We start from the raw sequence: 20964 nt of genomic DNA, 5'->3' as shown, positions 1-20964 counted from the left end.
TCGAAGCGCCGTCACACATATCTTGCGCCGTTCACAGCCGAGTAAAGTCGTCTTTGAACGACATTGTCTACTGTCCCAGCGGGGCACGTCCACTACCCGTCATAGTTCATTCGTAGCATGATGGCCCAGAGAGTGCAAGAGAGAGCGAGAGGAAAATGGTGGAACCCACCGCGCTGTGCGACAACTGTTAGCACTAGGGTCGGCATTAACAAAAATGTGCTTGCACTGTATAGAACTGTTTGAAATAGCAACGCTGTCCCATCGTGTTGCAGGGCCAGATTATTAGCAAAGGGGGCTGGCCAATGGGGAAAAAAAGCACTTGCGAACAAAAAGCTTCGCGAATGTAGCCCCAGTCTTTACTTCCGATGTGATTGTGCGACCGTTTCAGGGACGGTGCAATGCGGGACGGTCCGCACCTATAGGAAGCGTCGTTCTGCACTCAAACGCGTAACGCACACGTTGGCTGCTCGAAACGAAGTAGTCGGACACCTCTCTTGATGTGGTCGTCCGGGAGCGCAATCGCGGTAAGAGAGCATGTTCTACAGTGCGCTTTCCCACGCAACGATAGCGTCACATCCTGAAAGGACGGTTGTGGGAACGCACACAAAGAGACTTTTTTGCCCGCAGCAATGAAAGATGTGCACGCGAACAGGCTGCTTCGACGCATTGTGCTGTAGTGGTGTGTGCACACTTATGTGTGCCGTCAGTGAACAACGAGAATAGGATCAATGGACTGCCGCACACCACTGCCATGCCGTTAATGTCAACCTATTTCTGTACGCCTGGCATATACGATACAGATAGACGAGGACAGAAGAATCAGCGGGCATCGGTAGCCACAGTTTCACACGGAACGCTCTTATTGGACGACTATGGCCATACTATTGTGGGTATTCGCCGTGGGCCTAAGCTTATACGCCTTCCAAGGAATGCCATGTTCTTTTAGCTATAGTTGTTCTCTGCTATACCACTCGTTCATACAATAAAAGGCCGTCTTAAGTGAGACTATATAGCTGGCCCTGTCCGGAGGAGTTTTTTTTTCATGGTTGCAATGGCGCAGAAGTTCGATAACCGTGCGAGAGCACGGTGCTGCACCCAAAACGGTCACCTGACTTCATGCTTGAGTATATAATTTATTTACATTTTTTTTTGCTTCAATAGCAAAGAGCGCTATAGCGGAGCATAGGTAAGACTGCGTGTAGAGTGCCTATACCAAGAAAACAGAAGCTAAAATAAACTCTGGTATTGATAATGAAGAAATACCCGTATTTCAGCCCTTCACTTATAGGGGCTGCCAAAGGTCGCTACGCACCGAGCCCACATACCGAAGGAATGTAAATGTTACTTTCGGCGGCTCATGTTATTTGAATGATGGCGCGCAGCAAGGCGCAATTGAAGTGCGAATATGACTATGTAGAGAGGAAGTAGTGACATGAGCGTCCTCTCATTCGCCAGACAACGTTAAGATGGTGACACGTTAGCGTTGCAGCGTGCATCGCGCAACTTAGAATAGCACAGGTCCCAGAGTGACCGCCAGTTTCTCCTCTTTTTTTTTTTACCTCCCTCCTGTACCCGCATTCCTTTAGATCACCGACGGACTGCTGGCTGAGGTGGACACGGCGTTCGCTAAAGCGAAGGAGGCGGCCGCCGAGGGCGAAAGGATTCTCGAGGAAGCCCAGAACACGCTCAAGGTGCTCAGAGGTACGTTCTTCGCAATGAATCGGTGTTAAAATAAAGTGCCAACTAAGTCTAGCGGCTTATTTATTATTTTTTTTTTGACGCGCCAGGCCAACGTAGGCCGCTCTTTTGCATTTGGATTCCAGCTGTCGCTGTTTTACCAAGTAAAAATAATATGCGGAGATTGAATATACCCGAGAACGCGCATTGCGAGGCGAGGCTTACACGTCCAAATGCGTTCTGTGCGGTCAGACCTCACTAGCCGCTTTTACATGAACGCGACAGTTGCGCGTCGCATCATAATTCTGGCACATCGCACTCATGTAAATGAGGACGATGCGCTCAGCCTTAGTGCGCCAGCCGGGGGTAGACTGAGAAGTCACCTTTCATGAATTCATTGCCTGGGATCAATGGGGAGAGAGCGAAAGCAAGGCGTCTGGCGTTTGCTTTCCTCCAATCAGATGCCCCAGATGTGGTTGCTAAATACAGGCGCGAGCATATTTCGAACGTCATCACGCGAGCGTTGATGTTGAGGGTGTGCCTGCGATGCTCCAATGTCGTATCCGTGTAAGCGCGGCTAGCGAGGCGTCACCATTGACCATGAATAGTGGCGACGTTGAGCGAAGTGGATCGAATGCGTTTCGACGTCAACCGAAGCTTTGCCACGGCGATGAGCTGACGGCGGTGTCGAATCGCGCAGAGTTCGACGAGAACGTCAAAGCGAGCAAGGACAAAGCGTCGGCGGCGCTGGAACGCGTGCCGGAGATCCAGGCGCTCATCGAGGAGGCCGAGAACAAGACCCGGGACGCCCGGGGCGCGCTCAAGGACGCCGAGGCCGACGCCAACGCTGCCAGCGACATCGCAAAGGAGGCGCAGAGGATCGCCGAACAGGCGTCGAAGGTACATTCCGCCGCCTTCTTCGTTCGAGCCTGTGACCTCGCTGCGGGTTTTGGTGCGTGAATACAGCAGGCGCGTGTGTCGTGCGCATGCAGGAACACGCGCGTTACGATGTGCCACAGGACCAACGAGCTCTCTCTCGCCCGCGATGCGAGACGCGACGAGTTGCGAATCGGCGGTCCGTATATATGCTGCCGCACCTGTGTAGCACAAGTCTTGTTGGGAGGAGAAATTGCATAATAGGCTCTTGTTAGCATTTCTTTAAACAGCGGAGCTGTTTAAGCCGGCCGTTCGTCCCTGATTCGCGAAGAGGAAAATGTGGGCCGATTTTGGAGGTTGTGCAGAAAGGGTCCAATCGCAATGGCACATACCCCTGTGAACTAGCGAAGCTGATCCTGGTTAAGTCTAGATAAGCATGGTTGGGACTACTTAAACTTAGTCAGTCATCGATAGCCAATCGATAGCCAATAAATAGCTGATCGATAATCGATCAATAATAAATAAATTCCGGAAAATGCTGCGGATGACTTGGTAGTGCTTAGCCTAGCCCAAATACGCGGCCAATACCTTGCGATAGGCAAGCGATAGCAAATCAATAGCTAATCGATAATTGTTCAATAATCAATAAATTCCGGAAAATGCTGGGGATGAGTTGGTAGTGCTTAGCCTAGCCCAAAAGCCATGACTAGCTAGGTGCCAATCAGCTCCGCTGTCTCTTCAGCATTGCGCCTCCAGTTCAAGCTACGCTAATTTTGTATCTGTGATAGTTGCCAATGTTTCTTTAGTTGCCAATGTAAGCGGCGGTCTTCCAGAAGCGAAAGACATCGGCAAAGAAGTCGCAACTGAAACTTTATCTGCGGTTGTTTCGCAGACACAAGCGAGTTACTTTTTCGCGCGTGACTGGTGTACTGTCTTCGTTTCGCAGGACGCGATCAATGTGCGTGACGAAGCGGACAACGCTAAGACGTCGGCGCGCCAGTTGGGAGACGAAGCCGAGGACCTGGCGCGCAAAGTCGAGGACACTGATGCGCGCATGCGCCAATTCGAGGAGCAGGCCCGTGGGGACGAGGCACTCGCTAAGGAGGTGAGTGCCTCTGTACAAGAGCCCAACCCCCTATTAATAACATCAATTGCGTGGCATGTAGTTGAGCCGTCTATGCACCATTTATGGTGCATCACGTGCCGACTGTGTATGCGAGGGGGGAAGGCACGTTGCTGGCAGATGCACCGGAAAAACAGGCAATGTGCCCCTGGTATTCCTTTTCCCCACACAACATCCAGGCCTATGCACTCGCTGTAGTGCATCGTATATTAGTGTTTATGCTTTCTTTGCGTTACTGTCCTGTGTCTGGTATTGCACAACTCTGAACAGCCGACCAGTGCAACTTACTACGCATTGAAATAAGTGTGCTACGCGCACTGAATGAACATAGGTCACACGTCTTTATAAAGTGTTTACCAGCTGTCGCAGAACAAACACAATTACATAAGAACGAGGACCAGTGAATGTCGCTTAATTCAGTGTACCTTTGCATGGTGCGTTTCTTTTTCCGACCTGCTGTCACATTAAATGTTACTGAGAACGCTTTTAATGCTCACATTTTTATCGTATATTGACACTTCTAGTGTTTACCCAGAAAAAAAGAAGACTTTTCCACACTTTTTAACATTTCATCGTGCCCTATACTGCGCAGGCCCTGGAAAAAGCCAACGAAGCCAGGACAGGTGCGAAGCAGGCCTCGGACAAAGTCAGAGCGGCGCTGGCCACGGTCAACGAAATCCTCAGGGCCCTAGGTATGTGCTGCGAACTGTGGGCTCGTATCATATCCTTTTACCACTAGGCCCATGTCGTGCCTATATCGAGGCACACAAGGCGATCCGTCAAACCGATATTTTCGCAGCTGGCAATGCCCTTCTGTCTGTGTTCAAGGTCAGGTGATGGTGCGGGTCGTTCGCGGCGAACAGTCCTAGCTCCAACCATTTCTTGCTTTTGACATGTGTCTCCCCCTCTCTCTCCTCGCCCGCTCATATCTAGCTCCCTATCACTACCCTGTATGGCGCTGTAGAGGTGTCCCCACACTAGAGGGACAGTCACACGCATCATACGTCTGCCCCCCACCTTTTTTTTATTCCGTAAACCCCATTCAACCCAACAACAAGAATTACTTTACACTAGTGCAAAGCTGAGCCGCTTTAGCTGTCGCTTCCCACAGCAAACACTCAGGGCTCGTATTGTTGGTAACTGTTGGTAAGAGCAGATGCGAGCCAATCGTAAACTTGGACGTATTATTAGCGGGAGAGGCCGCCCAATGGCAAGCAGCAGTTACGAACCAGAGGTTCGTGAATTGGGCCCCAGGGCCCGTATTCGCAAAACCTTAGTGTAAAAGCCATTCGGCATTGGTCATCGCCGCGTCGATCGCTGTCGTGAGGTGCTCGCCAGAACGACGGCCACTCATGATAACTATCCTCGTGATAACGAGATCATCCCCGCGGTGAGCGTACAATTTCGGATGGTACTTAGACAAAGAAGCTTTTGACCGCACGTGGCCGTACGTCGAATTCGCGGAGCTCTGCACATGGGCAAGGGCGGTTCATACTTGACCAGCGCTCCTGTACTGACCACGCAGTCACGATAACCGACGTGATCCGAGACGATGGCCAATCATGAACCGTTCTTAAAAATAAAAACTTAAATCGTGCGGTTTTACGTGCCAAAACCACGATATGATTATGAGGCACGCCGTAGTGGGGGACTCCGGAAATTTGGACCACCCGGGGTTCTTTAACGTGCACCTAAATCTAAGTACACGGGTGTTTTCTCATTTCGCCCCCATCGAAATGCGGCCGCCGTGGTCGGGATTCGACCCGGTGACCTCGTGCCTAGCAGCCCAACACCATAGCCACTGAGCAACCACGGCGGGTAACCGTTCTTTAGTGTGAAAAGCTTTGTCAATTTGACCGGCAGGTTCCCACTTAAAGCGTCTTCTCGGCAAAACCTAGAAGCTTCTTCTTCTTCATCTCTTTGGCAGCGACGGCAATGAAGACGACACGCGAGAGCTCGTATGCCTTCTTCCTTCTGTTCGCCCGCGTGTTCCTACCACTATGATTTCCTAAAATCTAGTACCGAAAAAGGTGACCAAGTCTTACGGAAAGATTGTGCATTATGGTAGCACCTATACCGTGTTCACTTTAATGCAGGTCGAATTAGGCAATCCAATTAATGATTGCCCGCAGTCTAAGTAGTTCGTGATCGTGGTTGGGGTTTGAATGCACGGCTCTAAACACGATCCCACATGCAGAATAATGCGTCGTTATCCTGGGTGTGTGCGTGCGTAACTTTGTGACGTTAAACCAAACCATTCGGTCAGCCAGCCAATCACTCCATCAAAAGTCTCAGCCACAGTTGTGCGCCGCTCGTAAAAGCTTCGCAGCGATGTCACGTGACGCTTTTTGGACACCTCTCCGCTCTTTCATCTACACTCCGAATTCATATTAGGATGCCAGCATACAACGGCGCGACCGAGCCGTGGTTGCACCACCAAGCGGTCTTAGGCGGTAAAACGAGAGGAAGAGGATCCCTATACGGGGGATCCCTATACGTGGTATTGAAGCGCAAACAAAAACATATGCAGACTAGTTTAACTAGTATGCGCTTGTTGTGTCTCGGTTTTCTGTGTGTGTCTTTGTTTGGGCTTCAATGCCACGGATATTATACTACCACCTAGCCCAGCTGTCCACACTTCTGCAGATGACAGTTTTCAACGCTGTCTCGAGAGTGCCTGTATCGGTCGCACAGTGTGCGCTCAACACTTTTTTTGCTCTTTCTGCGCAGCGAACGTGGACAGCGTGGACCCAGGCCGGCTCGACCAGCTGGAGCGACGCCTGATGGAGGCTGAGCGCGAGGCGGAGAAGGCCAAGCTCGACGAGCGGCTGGAAGAGCTGCGCACCGCGCGCCAGCAGCAGCAGGGCTGGATGCACGACTACGAGGCACAGATCGAGCAGCTCAAGAGGGACGTGGCCAACGTGAAGGACATCAGCGACTCGCTGCCCAACCGCTGCTTCCGGCGCATCAAGCTCGAGCCCTGAGTTCATCGGACAGGCACGCGGTGGTGCCCCCGTATAACAGCGGGAGGAGCGGTGAAAGGAGGGACCCCAGTGGGAGAGAAGGAGAGGAGAGGAAGGAGCCAACCTTCACGATGAAAGCGGTAGGACAGAGCTGGCGAGAACGACGACAGACTCCACCGAAGGGACGTCATCGGGGAAAATAGTTTGTGGCGGCGGAACGGCATCTGGAGAGGTTCTCGAAATGCATTAGGGAAGAGACATTCGTAGCGATTCGTATGGTCGTTTTGAAACGGACCGCATGTGCGTTGTATGTGTTTCTTGTCTGTTCTTTGTTTTTACTTGTTTTCACCGCAAACAAAGAAAAACAAAAGGAGCTGTCACGTACATACGTGGACGTCATGTCTGCGTTTAGTATGCATTTCTCTCTCGCCCCGGTCTAACGTATGCAACGGAACTTGGTAGTCCAACGCTGTAGCTCCCTCCGTTATTGTGTGTCATTGTGACAGCTAATATTGGCAGTCCTCTTAGCGAGACTGCGTACGATCGGCATTGGGAAATCTCGTCGTTTGGAAAAGAAAAACTGGAAATGCGCTCTTCATTTCATGGTTTCTGGGGACCAATGACGAAGGAGCTTCGTCAAGCTCTGACGCAATGTGGGGATACAAAGTCGAAAAGCACCACGAAGTGCATTATCAAGTTGGGTGTCTTTTTATTTTCATTTATAATGAGAAAATATCATGAGATAGCTGCGAAATCGATAATTTTAAACCTTGTTTCTATACGTGAACGAGGATGCGTGCAAAAAGAGCCTAACAATAATCACTGCCTACTGGCAGCCTTTTACTAGGAAAACAGTGCTCAAGATGGTTTACACCTGTAGCCTACGCCAGCGAGAAGAGAACGAGGTCCACCGCTGATAGTCATTGTTGGTTACCTGGTCAAGGGAGGAATTAGCGTCATTATTGCCACTGATATAGAAAACACAAAGAAGTGTCCTTACTTAACGGAAACGGCGTTTTGGAAAGATAGGCGCTGCCGGGCAACGAACAGGGTGGAAGGATGCCATAATGAGTCAGAAAATGATTTTTTTCCAGAGCATTACGTGATCAAAGAGGTCAAGGAAGCTAACGGATCTGGATTATGTTGTCCTCTTCCCTAATAGTTTCACACTGCAGTGCTGTGAAAACGTCTTACTCTAAGCAAAAATTATTCGCACATATAATCAACTTTCGACCAGACAGGCTACGCTCCCTGCCTCGTTCACCAAAACACCGCTTACTGATCTGCTATGAATGTGGGTGGTCAAAAAGGAGTTCGTCAGTTACATCACCTTCAAAGATATATTGTATATCTACTTATTTCTTATTCCCAGGTCACAAGCAAAAAGAAAAAAATGCATATAGAACATCCCATTTCACTCAATCACATGACTGTGTTTCATATGTGCCTTTCTCTACACTGCGGCGAACGAGCTATTCAGGTCCGTGAGGAATATACATCTTGGAAGTATTTCTGTGAAGTAATGCCGCGGACGAGGTAGCCTAGAGTCCGGTTTCTCCTAGGTGGAGCGTATATCATGCTTAAATGCTGTGTATGGGAAAAAAAACACCTCTTGCGACCTTAAAGTCCTCCGTTGTTCATTCGTCGCAAGTCGCTTAGTCAACAATCGACGCGAACCACGAGGCGTATAGAGCGCGAGCTTCACCCAGGCTCCGCCCATAGTCGTACGTGCTAGCAGTACTAACAATCTCGAGTGGATGCATTTTCGCCTCATTTCAGAAACTGAATTTCAAGGATTTAAGTTATTGCAGTCGTCCTCCGCGAGAGCTGTGCATAATCACATTTCAAACTATGCTTACCCTGCACCCTGTACACGTCGTATCCATATCGTGCGAGGAACGACGCTTTTCTACGACGAACTCCGCCGCGCGCAAAAAAAAAAGGGCGCTGCTCTTCAACGTGACAAGCTGCAATAAAACCACCACTTTGTTATTACTCTCTGCTTGGGCAGGTGAACATCATGTGTACAGAGTGCAATAGTATACTAAGAGATTGTAGGATGCATCTCATTTTCTTTGTTTGTTCTCTGCATTTTGTATAACCTTTCGGACATATTACGATTAATTTTGTTTTTGTGACTTGTTACTCAAAAAAAAAAGAAGTCATTGTAAGAGATCAAAAAGTACTGGTTGTTTTGAGACTGCCACTGTGTGCTAAATGCCAAACTGAAACCAGTGCCAAAGAGTATGTCCCTTAATTTTTTTTTCTCGTCATGTGTGCATTTAATAAAGAGCAATATAACCCGTTGTTTTGTACGTGTGCTGTTTCTATCATTGAAGCTGCGGATTAATTTGCAAAGCCAGCGGCAATTCCTCGGGAAAGCCTTCATGCGCTGGTGATGGTCAAGCGTGAACCCAAGCACCACCTGTTGCTGCCGTAGCACGAGGTCACGATTTCGATTTGCGGCTACCGTGAGCGCATTTCGATGGGACGCGGAATGAAAAAAAAAAGAATCAGTGGCGAATTAGCATTAAATGCGAAAGAAATGTGTTGCACTGTGTCGGCACCTCCTTGCAGTTACGGATCCGCGGTTTAAATCGCGTTCAACACATCGCAAAGGGTTCTTTCAGGTGCTCAATCTTCGAGAAGTGAAGTGCAAGTGACGGTTGGTCCGTCGGCTGGAATTGTCGCAACAACTGTACACTCCCAGTTTGCTTAAGTGGCGCCGCATTTCACTGCCTCAATCGCTATGGCAAAGGAACCGCTGAGCCTGTTGTATTCGGAGGATTGAACCCAATTCAGCTCATGGAGTCAGGGATCATAAGAAAAAGAAAGGAAAAGATACAGCACTAGATGGAGAGACAAAAATTGGGTGCTGAAGGTCAGAATAAAACTGCAGGACAGGAGACGCACATAACTGCGCGAATACGAAGAGGTTACGAAAACGCAATACTCTATATAAGATAATGCAGTATGTGCGATCGGGTTACAATAAAACGTCAAATGTAAATTAAAAAGGAAGGAAAATAACGAAATATAAAGGATCGCTGCGTGGCGGCCTTTTAAATATGCCGTCGCCTGAAAACTCAGCACCCAAAGATGAGAACCATGCTAGTGAGGAAACTAAATTACGTATCGCACTTTTTTTTGGGAAGCGTCATTCTTTCTCAATAAAGCGTAGAGAAATCATCAGTGGAACACAGAATCTAGAGGGACATGGATAGAAAAATCTGGCAATTATTGTGGGCAAATGAAAAAAAAAAGAATAATAAAGTAACACAGAAAGGAGAAGAAAGCTAAAAACGGAAGGCAGTCCTGATAGAAATTCTATTTAAGCATTCTTCTCTCAATCACATGAATCGCATCACAATCAGAGACGGTTGAGACCGTACTTGAAAAACTCGCTCGCAAGTACTTGCCACTGGGCAGCTCGAGTGAAGAAGACTATCCGCCCTACAAAAGCCCATCTTGCCCCGAACTAGATGTCCCCTTCAAGTCATGCGAAGTAAGGGAAGTCCTCCAGAAACTAAATGGCAGGTCAGCCCCTGGTCCTGATGACATCCCCAAACGGGCCCTCAGAAACATGGACGATGGTTCCATAGAACGGTTGACAGAAGAGATAAATGGAACATGGGAACGAGGGGTTGTCCCGCAGTGCTGGAAAATGGCCTCGGTCATCCTCATCCCAAAGCCTGGAAGGCCCCCGAGTCTCACAAACCTCAGGCCCATTTACTTACGTCCTGCGTGGGAAAGGTGGCGTAACATGTCATAAACAACTGCATCTCCAAGCACATCGAGCAACAAGGATTGTTTCCCTACAACATGATCTGCTTTCGTCCGGCCTTGTCAACGCAGGACGTGATGAAGCTTATCAAGTGTCAAATCATTGACCATACCAGAAGAGATATAAGAGGCATCTTAGGCGTAGACCTGGAGAAGGCGTTTGACAATTTCTCCCATACGCACATTCTGAACTCCATCTCAGAGCTCAATTTGGGAGAAGCCTTCCACAGATACATAAGCTCATTCCTCAGGGATCGCAAGGCCACGCTCAAAATTGGTGACCTCCAATCTGACAATTTCAGATTGGGCCCCAGAGGCACGCCACAAGGAGCGGTAGTCTCACCACTAGTTTTTAACATTGCCATGGAGAAACTATCGGAAAGGCTGTGCAACATAGAAGGGATCAATCACACGCTCTACGCCGATGCGATGACATAACAATCTGGTGCACCGGAGGAAGCGAAGGAGATGTTAAATAGGCTTACAGGAGGCTGTAGATCAAACAGAGATGTGCCTGGAAAGTACGGGGCTTAGATGCTCCCCGAGCAAGTCTGAGCTCCTCCTCTACAGGCCAGTCAGGAGAGGTCCCAAACCTAGAGGCTGGAAACCGTTGTCTGAAATAGACATAAACCTCTAAACTAAAAGCGGCTGTACCATCCCCAGAGTAGACACCATTCGGGTCCTGGGCACGTTCATCGAATCCAATGGCGGTAACAATACGACGCTCAACAAGCTCACAGCCAAAACCGAGAACATGATCAGGCTCATCAACAGAGTTTCGAATAGGCGTGGAGGCCTTCAAGAAGAAAACCTCCTCAGATTATTCCACGCCTTCCTCATGAGTCACATAGTTTATGTGGCAGCCATGCACAATTGGTATAACTCCGAAAAGAAAAAAAAATTAACACGCTCATCAGAAAGAGTATCAAAAGAGTACTAGGCATTCCGTTACGGGCGAGTACGGACCTCCTTTTGCAACTAGGAGTGCATAACACGAGATAATTGAGGCCCAGGAGTCGGCCCAACTGGCCCGTCTATCCTGCACCCCGTCTGGGAGGAAGATCCTGGCGGTTCTTGGGATCAACCCTATACTCATGGAAGAACGGAAATATCAAATCTCAGAAGATCAAAGGAATAATATACGAGTCGCGCCATTTCCCCGTAATGTTCATCCTCAACACAACGTAGGCAGACGCAGGGAAAGAGCCCTCGCTCTCCTCAAGAGTATCAAAGACGATCCCCACTCGGCATGTTTTGTCGACGCAGCCCAATATGGACCGTCGTCTAACTTCGCCACTGCCATCGTTGATCACGTCACAATGGACAGACAGTGAATGCAGCTTTCCTGAAGTGCTCAACTCCATCCAGAGCGGAGCAGGTCGCAATTGCTATGGCACTCCTAGACAGCAGCAAAACACAAATCTTCACTGATTCGAGATCGGCAGTCAGGGCTTTCGCTTCAGGATCCATTGCTGAGGAGGCTCACAAGATTTTCAAGAACAAGATCATCTCTACGCACATGATCACGTGGTTTCCGGCGCACCTCGGCCCCCAGCTTGACTCCTTGCCCAATCTCAATGACATCACCCACTCCCAAGCGCGCGCATTAACCCACCGCGCGGGAGCAGGGGCGAGCTCAGAGGCCGGGGTTCTCGAGTTTCGGGACACTCTCATTACTTTCAACGAAATCACTAAGCACTTATTAGATCTGATAGGCGTTGGTTGCGGGAGTTGGGGGACGTTGAGGCGGACTTAGGGGAAACAGGAGGGTTTATTTACCTTATTTACAGTGAAAATATACAAAGTAATGAACAGTCATACAGTGATCGACGGCCGGCAGCAAATCGGACGCTGCGGCCCGTGGCAAGAAGAGGAACCTTCTTCTTGATTTGTCGCTCTTTTAACCCCTTCGGTCTCTCGGAGTCTCTGGGAATTCCTCGAATTCTGTCGAGGCTCTTCGGGGTCCCGTCATTTCCGGCCAATCGTCGAGCCAGCTCAGGTGTCGTCATTTTCCTCCCCTGGTATTGGCCCGTGCAAGTGCCGTCATATTCGGCCAATGGGGACGCTCCGAGGGCTCCATTGTCCGATGGTTGATTTGCCCCGGCGTTGCCTCCTCGCCTGGAAGCGCTCAGCTGCAGGAGACCGGATGTTCTCGGAACGATCCTCCAGAGCTGCAAAACCGCTTTGCTCTCGACCAAGGCCTCCTACCTGGAACCGTGCCCGTCTCCCGTTGCACTTTTGGGAAGAGTCAAGCAGGATGAGAGGCAATAGCTTGATGTGATGCGCATGAGGGGGAGGGTGTCGCCAACCTGTCTAACGGGTCCGGTAGCGTGGTTGATGCGCCTCGGCGCACCATAATTGGCATGCGACGGCCTTTTGAGATGGTGGGGAAACTTGATTGATTCCGGGAAAGGGTCCGTATCTAACACACTATCACCTGGGTAGGAGGACTTATCCTCCACCTCATAGAAAACTGGCTAGACCTCTGTCATCCACTTTACGCATGCTTCAGACTAAGTCCTATCCCAACCTGGCCCTTTTTCATTCGATCACTCCAGGGGCTTTTAGCTCTACTTGCCCCGACTGTGCGGCTGTTAGCAATCTAGAACGCATGATCTGGCGATGCCCCTCGTTACAGGGGCCCAATCGCATCACGGAAGAAGAATGGAGCTTTGCCATCCAGAGCTCAGAACTGTCACGACAAACTTGAGCTGTCCAGAGAGCCCACGATGCGGCGGTAAGGCTCGGCCTACCCGTCCCCACGTGGGAGCGGCCCGCAGCTCTGCCCTAGGGCAGGGCTTCTCAGGACCTATTTAATAAAGTTCTTTGTCTGTCTGTCTATTCTTCTCTTTTTTACCTACTGCAGCCCGATTCATGGCCGATCCCCCGAAGTGGGTTGAGCCATACCTATAGGCACCATACCAAACCAAACCTGTGCGTGGTTCACATCACACCACCAGCAATAGCTGATGACCAGGTCCTGTGATAGTGTTCCTGTGCCTTCCTATACGGGAGCCATATACAGGAACCATATACGTTTTAGTGTAGGTCATTGCATCCTACAGAAGGCGCCGCTGGTTGGACACGTACAGATTCTGCACGCGGCCTCCAAGCATTGCTTCAATCAGATCACTCACCCAGCCTTGCATGCTGTGAGACCTGCAACAATCGCCGCACGAAAGCGGTACTCATCGGCCGTTCACGTCGTGCCGGTCATCGCTTAGGCCGTCATCTTTACGGGCTGGGCTCGTAAGGCAGCGCCCATGCTCAGACACAGAGGTGCATCAAACAATGCGGGGCGTTCCGTGTGCAGAAGGCGCCGACGCCAGCGACACTGCACCACTCCCGCTCTCTCTAAGCGCTCTTCGCTACAAGCAGGGAAATAAGTACACTTCTGGATCGCCGGCGAACGAGTACCGCGAATCGCTTCTCGCAACGCCGTATTTCTGCGCATGCGCATTACAGACAGGGACCACTGACTCTCTTGTAGCATGGCTTTTTCATTCGTTGTCAAGTGTTACAACTCTTCTTCGGCACGTATTCGGGAAAGAAATGCTTTGACGCCGCGTTTGTAAGCGGTGGAGAGAATTTGGTTAACGGCAGGGGCCACAAACAATCACGCATGATGGAAGATAGACGCGTGGCATTTATACGACAGAGCCCCGCATGGCAGCGCCATCTGCAAGAACGCCATGGTGCGGATCACAAGTGAAACACTGGTTTCCGTAAACGCTCCCTAATATGTTCTCCTGCGAAGCAGCGTACAACGCTCTATTTTTGATTATTTTTTTACTTCGAACACTCAAAAAGAAAGCGACGAAGTTCACTCGAACCACAAATTTTAAGCCTCTCTATTTAAACGCACAGTCGCTAAATCTAAAGATTATGATAAGAAACACTATGATTTCCTTTCAAATCCCCCCCCCCCCCCCAAAAAAAAAAACGAAAAAAAAAACCGCTGTTTAGATATATGCGAATACCCGCCGGGGTGGCTCAGTCAGCTAAGGCGTTGTGCTGCTGAGCACGAGATCGCGGGATTGAATCCCGGCCGCGGCCGCCGCATTTCGATGGAGGCGAAATGCAAAAACGCCCGTATGCTTGCGTTGTAGTGCACGTTAAAGAACCCCAGGTGGTCAAAATTAATCCGGAGCCCTCCACTACGGTGTGCCTCATAATCAGAACTGGTTTTGGCATGGAAAACCGCAGAAAGAAGAAGTAGATATATGCGAAATCGCAAAATTCTGCCACGAGCAATTAATATTGATTTATCTAACTCTATCATCTGATGAAATGACAAAATAACTAGAACAGATTGTAAAAGGCCTTGAGCGTAGATTCATGCCGTCTATTTCTCATAACTTGCAAAAACCAGCCCTAACGTTAGACATTAAGGAAGTTACTGTGCCTGAATTAGCTCAAGCAATTCGAAACTTACACTTTTCAGCTCCAGGTCCTGATGGATTTACAGTGCAAATGATAAAAATTTTATTTTATCTGCTTGTGACCTCCTTAGCCACATAAACTATTCTCTAAACACCGCCTGGATAGCATACGATTGGAAACTAGCTACAGAATTCCCGATACCTCAAAAACAAGGATTAGGTTACACCATAGAAAATATCAGACCTATCTCTCTTACTTCTAATATTGTCAAACTCATACAGAGGGTTCTACATTACAGAATTACTGTCTGGATGTCGGATAATTTCTTATTAAATCCAAATCAAATAGGCTTCAGAGCTTACTGCTTTATATGGTGTGCCCATGCTGATTTAGAGAGCCGCATACAACTTGCTAGAAAAAGAAGACAATATGGCGCTTTAGTGACATTAGACATAGCTAAAGCATATGACTCCGTGGAAGATACAGTTTTACTGAATGTACTACGGAATCATAATATCCCAAAATATATTATTGCGTGGTTGGCAGAATTTTCTGATCAAGAGAATTTTATTGCTTTAAGGATGGCTACTCTTCGTCTAAATTCAAACAGACTCGTGGTGTCCCCCAAGGAGAAGTCCTATCCCCAATATTATTTAACATATTAATGAGCTCCATTCCAGCCAGTCAGGACGCGCAAGTTTACGTTTTTGCAGATGATATTGCATTCTTCGAGGCCGACAACGACATATATTCTTTATACCAAAAATTGCAGAGATACTTGAGCATGCTTGAGGTATGTCTTCAATCAATTTGCATGTCATTAAATATAAGTAAAAGTGGAGTATTTGTGTTCCCACTTATGGATCCGGTTTCAATCTCTATATTTTACATTAAAGAACCCATTCCCCAGGTTGAGCGTTTTAAATATTTAGGTATCAGTAATGAGGAAAAATCAACTGGAGTCCACATATAGAAAATGTGGCGTCTAAGGCCCAGCGTGCTTTAGGTTTACTACGCAGACTGAGCAACCGAAAATATGGGCTACGTAGGGACGCCCTCATAATGATATACAAAATGTACATGCGTCTAATATTGGAATACAGCTGTGTATTGTTCTCGGGAAGCCCTGCTTATCAAACTAAGCTTCTGGTTCTTTTGGAGCTTGAAGCCCTGCGCCTGTGCCTGGGACTCCCTAGGTTTGTAGCAAACAATGTTCTTTATCAGGAAGCGCGCCTACCAATATTGCCCTGCAGATTCCGCATCTTAACGATACAAACATTTCTAAAATTTTACAGTTTTCCAATTAGACGATCTGAATATGTATTTATAAACGATCCAAACTCCTTCTTTCTTTCTCATTGGCCACGTTTTCAGACCCGCAGATTATTTTTGTACAAGAGCAATTAGATAGTTTAAATGTAAAAATTCGAGACGATATTCCATCATATGGCTCAAATCATAATTTAAAGATTGAATTCGATGAAATTTTCCCACAGAACCCTAAGTTTCATTCAGTCAGGTTATTAAATAATATGCTGCAAGATTACCTTGCACACGTACACACAATTAACATAATAGCCACTGACGCTTTCATGAACGACGATAAGGCGGGCCTAGGCATTTTCTGGCTTTCGCTTGGCTGGTCAATCTACTCGAGACTGCCAGATTTTGCTCCCGCATTTGAAGCTGAGCTCTTAGCAATGATTCTAATGTTCCGGAAAGTCCTTTTAAATGAATTCCGCGCGGTTATTATAACAGATTCCTTTTCTGTCTGTACTGCGCTTACAGCTTCAACTACTTCACCAGCTCTAAAGACGTTTCTAACACTAGTCCCCCCCCCCCCCCCCCCGCTGAATCTTGTAAAATTAGTATGGGTACCAGAACATTGCAGATTACATTTCAATGCAATGGCCGATTCATTAGCGCGAGCATCCCTGAATGAACCGATAATATCGGTCCTTCCAGTGGTGGCACAAATAACAGCGATCAGATATCGGAATTTTACAATTCGTAGAGATATCATAGAAACAGTAACATCATGGACTGAATTTCAGCACTTAAATTTCCGTGGAAAATACATTGGCGTCCATCAAGACAATCGGAAGTGATAACCACAAAATTACGCTGCCATGTCCAACCATTAAACCTATATATACACGGGGCTGGTCTGGCGATATCTCCGCTGAGTCAATTCTGCCTACAAATAGAAACAGTAGAAGACTATTTTTTAATATGTCGTCGGTATAAATTACAAAGAAAAAGACTTCTTGAAATTCTGCTTGCTAAATTAGGGGTAAATTTAACATCAGAAACAGTACTCACTTTCAGTGCCTCGGTATTTGGCTTTAGCCACAGGGACGTATTTGATGCCGTTTGTGGTTTCATTCAGTCAAAAAAACGAATAAAATTTTAAATCCCTACTTTTACAATTCTCTGAGAGATATTTCAGTTTTAATGCATGGCATTATTATTATAAATTATGCAGTTTAAGAAAATTTATCTGTCTGTTCTGATTACTAAATTGCGCAGTAAGTGTAGCTTTAGAAACCGTATCTGAAAGTTCAGGCGCCCAATTCTTGGCCAATCCCCTGAAGTGGGTACGAGCCATGTGCTGAGGACATCATAATCATCACGTCGCTGCAAATGAATTATCTGCCCAGGCAAACATCACTTGCAAGAAAAACGCAAGCAATTCATTCACTAATTACACTAAATGCATTAATTAACTTCCTAATTACAAACTTTGAGACAAACGTTTGCACTGGAAGGTTGAAGGGAATAGTAATAAGAATCTAGTTCTGTGTTTCTACGTTTCACAGTGGTCTTGTAGACCAGAATGACTGGCGTCAAATGACTCGTTATATTTACCTGATAACTCGCGCGGCAACGCGAAGCACGGCTCGCGGTGGAACACCCCTGTGACGTAGTAGGGAAGCGTAAAATAAAGCTTTGCCAACTGATCTCTACTTTAGAAAATGGTGCATTATCAGTGAGTCTTGTTCCTGCTGCTGAGGTGACTATGCGTCCAACCGCGAATCGCGCAAACCACCAATGGAATCAATGCTCTTGGGAAGTGCGACGGCAGCTTCATTTTACGCCACACTTCTACGTCACATGAGGGTTGGACGGAGAGCCACACTTTGCGGTGCCGCGTGCGTAAAGAGGTATATTGAACAATCAATTTGACGCTGGTTAATTCAGACTGCGTGGCGATTTCGAAATCTGTAAACCTGCAACTAGACTCTTATGAAAATGCCCTTCAACTTTTCAGTATATAAACATGTGCCGTAATATTTGTAACTAAGAAATTATTTATCGAATGAATTGCTTTAGCTTTTCTTGCAAATGATGTCCGCTCGGACCGATAAATCATCTGTATAGTGACGTGTTTCGAGTAAACTTTGAGGCCTTTGTGACTTCTTGCGGGCTGCATCCATATACGCTCTGAAAAGCATATCTCGCCCCCCCCCCCAAAAAAAAAAAAAAAAAAAATTCGGCTGAGCAGCTGTGTCAGCTTTCCGAAGCAGGCGTGCTATCTAGGTGGTGTTGAGCAGGCAGACCCGTCATAACTGTTCATCAAGCGATAAAAACCTGCAAATCGCTGAACTGAGTTGAACGTGTAGCACTGGAAAGGGGCACTGGTACATGAATTTTCGTGTGCTGAAAACAGCAGAAAGCCTCATTTTTTTTTCTCTTCAAATTACACCCGCTTAAAAACGGCGAGAAACGGCTTAACTTTGGAAAGCAGCTCATAGAGAATCTCGATCGCAGTGTTACTTAAGTGCCGAATGCTTCTGTGAATAAATGCGGAAATTCGATATTTCGCTATGAACTTTACTATAGTCATGAGAAAACAACTTATAGCGGGTTAATATCAAGGCAAATGTAGAATTTCTATGTTTCGAGAGTACGTGACATGCTCGTTAAACCCCAGCAAGAATTACTTTCGTCTATCAATTTTATTGTGCTATCATACGTTTTCGCATTTGTTTTTTATTATTCATGTGAGCTACCGCTGCAGAGTGCGGAACAGCGCATGAAAAGCCCGCCCCGCATTAATGGACCGAGATTCGTCGGTCGGCCCTGTAACGTTGCCTAGGAAATACCCCTGTCAATAAGTTTGGCGAACGAAACCATCGAAAAATATATTTGAAAGGGCCATCACAGCTTTACTATAGCATAGACAACGAGAGCTATCAGACGGTAACAGTTCAGGAAGCGATGGACGCCGCTCGAACTGTAGCAGACGACAGCCACGAGTCCCCGCCTTGACGATTGATGCTAATAAAATAACAATAATAAAATCGGTGGTAAGCTGTTACTGGCCCCTGTTGGACAACAGGAAGGCAGTCCGAGAAGTCGGAGTCACGGCCGACATCAGTCGGGGGAGGCTCGATGGTCTGAGCAGCTCCTTCACATCGTGCTCCGACCATGCGTAGGGTTGCTTCTGCTGCCACTCAGAGCCGCGAAATTCGCACGGGAGGCTGAAATGTCCGTCTGCACTCCGGATGGACGACACCTTGCAAGCATCCGCGGCTCTTCGACGTCGAAGGCTGCGTAGATATCGGTTCAAACACTGGCAGCCTTGGAGTGTCGCTCGCCACGCTCGACTGCGCCAGGATCCGGGACGGTGCCATGGACGTTGCAAACGCGGCGAGCATGTCCGCACTCCCTCTGCGCCGGTGCCGGCGCGGATGCGGGGGGCCGTTGGAGAACCGAAAAAAATTTGATCGCCTACGCAGCCTTCAGACGAAATCTTAATGCTGCCGGACAGCAAAGCAGCAGACTATCGCCACACCGTGGCGACCAGCTACCCGTCAAGAGCCTACAGCAAACTCACCAGGCCTAGTGGACCATCCACCACCACCTCCTCCTGCTCGTCAGCCCACGTGACACCAGGACCCTCTGCCTTTTTGGCAACGGTTGTGTGGGCATAGCGCTGGTCCGTGCTGCAGCAGTTGCGCGCCTCAAGAATGACGTAGAGGCTGCGCAGGCGAGGAACGTCGACGCTGTTGAGGCCATCCCAGTGGTTGCACTTCTGTGCCAGGAGGTCGTCAAACTGGGTGAACACTTGCTGCTTGCCTTGGGTCTCGGCCTCCTCAATCAGCGGCTCCAGCGCAACCATCTCTGCTTCCACGGCCTCTGAGCAACCAGGAGCCGAGGCCTCTGCAAGAAGGTATTTGCCCGCACTCAAAGTTGCGCGGCTGCTCATTGTGCAGAGCCTCGAGCATTTCTTCGGCATCGAGGCACCAGGCTGCTTGCGATTTTATAATGTACTCACTGCAGCCCTGCAGCACCTGGACGGTCTCGCATATTGCTGCTTCCAGTTGCGGCTTCCAGTTCTCGACCAGGCTGGTGCGCAGGACGGTCTTGTTGTCCCAGATCTGGCCAACGATCTGTACGCGCAGTCTGTACATCTTCCACGCGGCGCCGACGTCGTACTTCACCCTGCCGTCGTCGCCGGGCGGGCCAACGTCGCGCCGAGCGATAGGTCGGGAGTTGTGGACGGAGTGTCCTTACTTCTCGCTGGACCACTGCCGCCACTGCAGGTCTCCTGAGCTCGGAGCAGGACGTCTCGGCTTTCAGATGCCCAGCAGCGACCAGTTGATCTTGGACGGCGGCTGACGTGGAGTTCCGAATGCGAAGAGCGAAGCGGCTGTTGCAGCGTCCAGGCCAGCCAGTTAATGAGAGCGCATTCTGATCGCTCGTGGCTCGAGCCACGCACACATGCACGGCGCTGATAATTAGGGCAACGCCTCCTATAAATGTCTTTATAGGAGGCGTTGATCAGAGTGTACGAGGACTCGCGGTGGTGATGGAGATGGCTCTACAAATATAATTCCCCTTTCCTCCCGCCCCAAGCATGATAAAAATCATTCTTGGAGCAGTGTTGCCATTTTAGCGATTTTGTCGCTGGATTTTGCGACTTTCTTGCCTGTTTAGCTACAAGTTTTTCAATTTAGCGACCGGGAACTTTTTTTATCGGCGCGACTGATCGAGTGGCGACATTTTATGATTTCAAAATTACGAAAGTCGCTTCTAAAATGTTCTTCGTGAACACAGTTTAATATTCAAAAGCTAATGTGAGCAGCTGAAATTGACTGTGACTGACGCGGTTTACGTGCTAAGAAAATCTTATTTCTTGTGTTCTTCTGAATC

The 20964-nt window shown here is 48.4% G+C and overlaps 1 protein-coding gene across 1 annotated transcript in view; it reads left to right on the top strand.

The window, feature by feature from the left end:
• The window catches only part of LOC119445925 (laminin subunit gamma-1-like), a 472050-nt gene that overhangs the window by 197874 nt on the left and 253212 nt on the right, over positions 1-20964 (top strand). The window contains 5 exon segments of the mRNA XM_049663167.1: positions 1587-1701; positions 2378-2577; positions 3500-3658; positions 4269-4368; positions 6407-8119. Of these exon segments, the coding sequence (XP_049519124.1) occupies positions 1587-1701; positions 2378-2577; positions 3500-3658; positions 4269-4368; positions 6407-6660 (828 nt within the window). The 3' untranslated portion in view covers positions 6661-8119.

The sequence above is a fragment of the Dermacentor silvarum genome, chromosome 1, assembly GCF_013339745.2.
Source record: "Dermacentor silvarum isolate Dsil-2018 chromosome 1, BIME_Dsil_1.4, whole genome shotgun sequence".
NCBI classification, from domain to species: domain Eukaryota; kingdom Metazoa; phylum Arthropoda; class Arachnida; order Ixodida; family Ixodidae; genus Dermacentor; species Dermacentor silvarum.
Note: the sequence above shows the minus strand (reverse complement) of the source record. Positions and strands in the feature narration are given on the sequence as shown.